At 36.9% G+C, this 6,000-nt stretch overlaps 1 protein-coding gene across 2 annotated transcripts in view; it reads left to right on the forward strand.

Moving 5' to 3' along the window:
• LOC141289044 (gamma-aminobutyric acid receptor subunit beta-2-like) overlaps positions 1–5,019 on the forward strand; it is an 85,314-nt gene extending 80,295 nt beyond the window's left edge. Inside the window, exons 9-10 of one of the 2 annotated variants that reach the window (XM_073821232.1) lie at positions 247–387; positions 3,206–5,019. In XM_073821232.1, coding sequence (XP_073677333.1) covers positions 247–387; positions 3,206–3,550 — 486 coding nt within the window. In that variant the 3' untranslated portion in view covers positions 3,551–5,019. The remainder of the gene's footprint in view (positions 1–246; positions 388–3,205) is intronic. The other variant, XM_073821233.1, reaches the window with a different exon arrangement.
• Positions 5,020–6,000: the final 981 nt, after the last annotated feature.

A 6,000-nucleotide genomic window follows, 5' to 3' on the forward strand; every position in this document is an offset into this window, starting at 1 on the left:
TGTATAGCTGTATTTTTTCCACTGGCATAAGCTTGTTCACCAACCGCAACCTAATGGGCTTTTACCCTCAGAAACATGTGATGAGATATATGGGCGCAGACTTTTGTTAGCCGTAAACAACAAGCGTCCGAGCGCGCGGCCTGGCGGAGCCTCTAGGGCTTTCCTTCTAATCTCATTGAAAGAGTTGTGTCTCTCTCTCCGAGTGCGGCAGACCTCTGTAACAGTGCTGATTTTGTATGCTTGCAGTGGTTGGTGGGAAGTGTAGTTCAGAGAGACGATGCTCTCTATGCCAGAATGAAACAGAGGGAAATTGACGGGTATGACTCGATGTGGGATCCGATCTTTGCGGAGGATGCGGCATTAGGACTAGGCGATCAAAGACTTAAGGTACTGAATATTTGACCTGAAGTCAAAGAAACAATGCAATGGCTCTGCATCGATTTACTACCAGAAGTAAACACACCCCAGCTCTTTCTGTTTGATTATTCTCATTTCTTTGGATGACTTTCTGTTCTTCTTCCTTTAGAGTAATGATGGTAGCCATCATCATTTCCACCATTACGTTGTCCTGCCCTTTTTCAGTTACAGTTTGCACCCGAGCCTTTTTCCCAGACGCCCATTCCTCTTCGATCGCCCAACGTAGCATTTTGTGCAGTGGATGCTTAGCAGCTCTTAGTAGCTTAAAGGCTCGTTCACACCACGGACGATAACTATAACAAGTTTTAATGATCATTCTGCAAAAAAAAAAATGCTTTTTTACTTGCCAAAATATCTAAAAATGGATTTTCTAGATGTGTAAAAATGATTGTCTTGTTTTCAGAAAGAAAAATAATCTTGTTTTCTGTTTGAAATAAGATATTTTTCTTATCGCATTGTCAGATTATTTTGCTTATTCTAAGTAAAAACTTATTCCATTTATTAGGCTTATAACTTTGACTTTTGGTGTGAAAGGGCCTTTACAGTTGCCAAAAAATATAACGTTTTTTTTTTTTGTTGTTATTAAAAATAACAAAGCCAAAGTATACATAACTCATTAGTTTCCATATAAGCAACTAATTAACGCAATTAGTTAATAGTTTTTAATTGAGTCCAGAGGTGGACAGCAGTGAAGTATTTTTACTTTGTTTTAAATACAGTTTTATTTTTGGAAAACTTTACTTCACAGCATTACCAAAGCATAATATTGTACTTTTTACTGCACTTATGTTTCATATTAAACATCATTCAATACTTAATTACATTAGAAATTTAGTATTTTCTTACTTTTACTCAAGTAAAAGCAATTCAGTAATTTACTTGAGTACAAGAAAGTACTACATTTGTAATGTTTTTAAGTATTAAAGGTAAATAAAGCGACTTTTTTTGAATAAGTGTAGTGCAGTAAAAAGTATGACATTTTGATTTGGAATGTAATGAAGTAAAAGTTTTCCAAGGAAAGTAAACGTGCTTGAGTAAAGTAAAAGTACTTTACTACAGTCCACCTCTGGAAGTAACTCAATATTGTAATGCATTACTTTTAAAAGCAACCTTCCCCAACTCTGCAGAAGATTGATTTTGTCAAAACAATTAAAATATTGGCATTGGCCATCCTGCTTTAAATATATACTTCTTTACATTAATCATTCTTGGTGTGAACGGGCCTTCATTTTCGGGACATTTAGAGCGCTGTATTTGATTTTGGGGTAATTACATAGAAACTTAAAATGAGTCCTGAAAAATTTTTAATAGCCAAGGTTCTTCTCTACATAATATCAAAGTGGCTGATTGTCAATAAATTGCAGATAAATGTATTTGATGTGACCCTGGACCACAAAACCATAAGTATCATGGGTATATTTGTAGCAATAGCCAACAATACACAGTTTGGGTCAAAATGATCGATTTTTCTTATATAAATATTAAGTAAAGATCATGTTCCATGGAGATATTTTGTAAATTTCCTACCATAATATATCAAAACTTAATTTTTGATTAGTAATATGCATTTAGATTTTTTTTCACCTTCAGATAGTTGTATCTCGGCCAAATAATGTCCTATCCAAACAAAAAGTTGTTTTGTGGTCCAGGGTCACATATAATAAAATTTAAGAGAGTTAAAAATGTTAAAATTAACTGAATAAACTTCTGTTAAACAATATTTAGCCTACTGAATGTTCAAAACAGAAAATCTATTGACAAGGTCAACAACACAATGGGGAACTAACACTTACCCCCAGATTCACAGACAAGGTTTAAGCCTAGTCCCAGACTAAAATGTAAGTCTAAACTGTTTCAGCTAAAAGATACTTGCATGGACGGATCTTAAAATATATTGCTGCCATTGTTTTGTCTCAAGATGGACACAAACAATGTTTATGAAAATCACTTAAATGTCTTCATTGAACTATGGCCTAATTCTGGCTTAGTCTAAGCCCTGTCTGTGAAACCAGGCTTCAGTCTAGTTAGTTATTAGTTAGTCTTGATGAAATCAAAATTATTTGACCATATATTCTGATAAATTGCTGTATCACTAGCCAAACACTTGCATTGGCAGTTACCAAACCAATTTGCAAAGTGGTTTTGATCAGTGAGCAGCTTAAGCTAAAATAAAGCTTAAAATGTAAACATAAAACGTTTTAGTAGGTTTATCGTGGAAAGTGAAAGCGAGCGAATGCTTTCCTTCCCGCCCCGGCCTTTCCTTACCTCCATCTCCGCAACCTTGTTGATCTAGACTTTTGCCTTCATGTTTTTGCCTTTTTTAATTTGCATTTATTTGGCTGATTTTATACGCAGACAGAATTTTAACCATGCCATGGTTGAAATTCGGAAATAATCCTGGGTATTATTGCCTGAAAAGCTTTACTCCACAGCTGACTATGAGTGCAGTGCATTCATTGAACTCTTTTTCACCAACTATGGCTGTACTGCATTCATCATGGTTTTTCAAGGGACAGTCCACTTCTTTTCAACATCTAGTTCATGAAATCCATCATTGTGCATCATTTCAACTCAAGGAAAAACAGCATTAGCCTGCGGTCTGTGGTTCAAAAAAGACGATAAAGGCAGCATCAAGAGTTTTTTGAAAATACCTTACCAACAGATCTCAGAAAAATGCTGTTTTGCAAATCTAATGTTGACTTACTATATTAAAGAGCTCAGTAATGTACACCATTTGACGAAAGTGATTCATAATTACACCTGATTCTAGTGTTTCCTCTCTCTCCAGATGACTCCCGATGATATCCGGCTGACCACGGTTGAGATGAAGAACGAAATGGGCCCGTCCGATTTGTCCCGAGGTCTGGGTGACCCACGCAACACCATGCTAGCCTATGACAGCTCCACCCTGCAGTATCGTCGGGCGGCCATGGCTCGGCAAAACTACGGCCACAGCGCCCTGGAACGCCACGCCACCCAGAAGAAAAGCAGGCTCAGGAGACGGGCTTCCCAGCTCAAGGTTAACATCCCGGACCTGTCCGACGTCAACTCCATCGACAAGTGGTCGAGGATGATCTTCCCCACCGTCTTTTCCTTCTTCAACATAGTTTACTGGCTTTACTACGTGCATTAAAAGCATCCGGAGAGCGGAACGGACCCGAAAAAGAAAACAAAGAAGAGTAAAAAAGAGAATAAAACAATACACCTTTTGCTGATTTATTTCAAATATATAGCAGAAAGACTAAGGAAGTTAAAAAATAATCAGGACGACTCTTTTTGTTTTTTCATTCTAAAGACTTTGAGGAAACGCGTCGGCGGTGGAACTGGAGAAAGATTAAAAAAAAAACGCAGTACAGGGCTTGTTCCAGAGTTTCAATATACCACTTATATTTGTCATATGTAGATTACTCTGTGGATCAACTATTTATGCTTGTCTTTGCATATATTTTAAGGATTTGTTTTTTGGGTTAGTATATGTTTACTTCGTAGCCAACTGCATCCAAGAAAGCTTTACAAGAGGAGTCGGTCTCGAAAGTCTATTTTCCTATAGTTAAGCTGTATATCAGATATCTTTTAAAAGCATGCTTTGGTTTGTTTTCTTTATCTCTTGCAGAGAGCACAATGCATTTTCGTTTGACATTTTAAAGGTTCTTCTGTTCTTTCAAATGAGTTTGCAGGATGCAATGCAAAGACACTGTCAGGAAGCCATACAGGGTATTTTCACAACAGGTCCTTTTACTATTGTTTTTTTAGTTTTTTTGATGTTGGGCCAACAAGGAAACTCAGCCCTATTAAAACAAAGGTTTTATCTGATACAGGCTGGGCCACGGCGAAGGACACGTGCGATCCCATGGAAAAAGGACGGACTGACATGGACCATTACCCTGGTGGTTGGACTCACTGTCCGCTCCGGCTGTTTCAACAGCACCTTGGCCGTGTAAATGCTAAACAGTCCTCATCTCTACACTGTATAAACTTTGTGTGGTGAGCCGCTGAGAGGGGAAACGGCTGTTTAACATCTCTCAAGTGTCTCTGCTGGACGAGGCGACTTAACCTCAACGAAGAAAGACGCAATATATCTGTAAACCATTAACACTATCGATAGATATAAGTTGAAAACTAGTAGCTGATATTACATCATGGTAAAAAAAAAAAAGAAACTTTCTGATTCAATAGTTATAATATCAGATGTTAATGTTATGGTTCTTTATTTAAACGTATTTTTTGGTGTATTAGATTTCTTAATGTCAAAGACTTTGGTTGATGAAAAAAAAAAAAAACTTCTTGCTTCTTAAACATTGGGCGAAGGATCTGAATCTTTTTCAAAGGCCTCAAAGCGCACCAGTTGAATTTAAGCAAGAAAACCGATCATTGCTACTCTTGAAATTTATGGTAACTATCACTTCAGTTCACTAACAATATGTGAAGGATCTGGATCATACAATCAAGGCATCTGTCAGGCAATTTTGTACAAAATCCTGTAAATTATAATGATATTTCATAATGACCTGTAAATATATATATTGTGTAATGATTGTCAACAATAATGAAAATGTATCTAAATTAAATTATTAAAGCTTAATGAAGCTTATATCTCTTAAACCATTACCTTACGGAATTTTCCTTACAGTTTTACGGTGGCTACCGTCAGAGAGGAATAGTGTTTATACGACACGTCATCAATCGTCCATATTGGTGGCACTGAATGTAAACACACTGAATGTGAATGCTTATTATTTCTCACTTTTTGTCATGTTTTGGCCTGTACTAATCACTCAAACCAGGAAAAACATTTGGAGTACTATAGACTGCCAGAAGTTATAACAAATCAAGAAGAAGAGAGCAAAAAAACTGCCTGAGGAATTAAAAGCCATTTGTGGTCGGCCAAACCAAACCAGGATTTCCGAAGCAAGAATCTTAAGAACATTTGTGTTTGTTCTTATCATTTCCAGTCAGGTAGGTAAAATATTTGGCTGATATCTTAATTAATACTGCTTGTTCGTATCTTCACCACCTATTAACTTTACTTTGTCAAAATATTCCGCCCTTTCCTGTTTACTAAGTCCTTCTCGATATGATTTAGCAGCTTCCAAACGTTTTTCAATGGTTTAGACAGCATACATTTGCAGAACAACATATTAGGTAGTACATTTACCTTACAATCCAGGCTGTTGTTTACATTCGAGTATCGCCAGTTTGGCCGCTTATCCGGGTAAATCGTGACGTAAGAGCAAACCCTCAATAAGATATAATAATACTGCAATTCTTGGATGCTAGTATGCTACACTTTGTTTGTTATTATGATGAGCAAAAAGTTTAAAAGTTATTTAACCTGGTTTAACAGCTGGCGCTCCTCACTGTCAAAATGATAGAAATGGCAAATCAAATCGAAGTAGGCGGGAATCGCTGTCTACAGAAAAAAGAGCGCAAATTCTAGAGCAGGGTTGCCAAGTCTGTCGTTTTAGCGCGCATTTAGGATGCTTTTATATTGTCGCGTATTTAAACGAACAATCACTCCCACTTAAAACGCGATTATGACTGAGAAGGACCGCCTGGAACGCGATTATGGAGCAGTTTTAATAA

The sequence above is a fragment of the Garra rufa genome, chromosome 16 (genome assembly GCF_049309525.1).
Source record: "Garra rufa chromosome 16, GarRuf1.0, whole genome shotgun sequence".
In the NCBI taxonomy this organism is placed as follows: domain Eukaryota; kingdom Metazoa; phylum Chordata; class Actinopteri; order Cypriniformes; family Cyprinidae; genus Garra; species Garra rufa.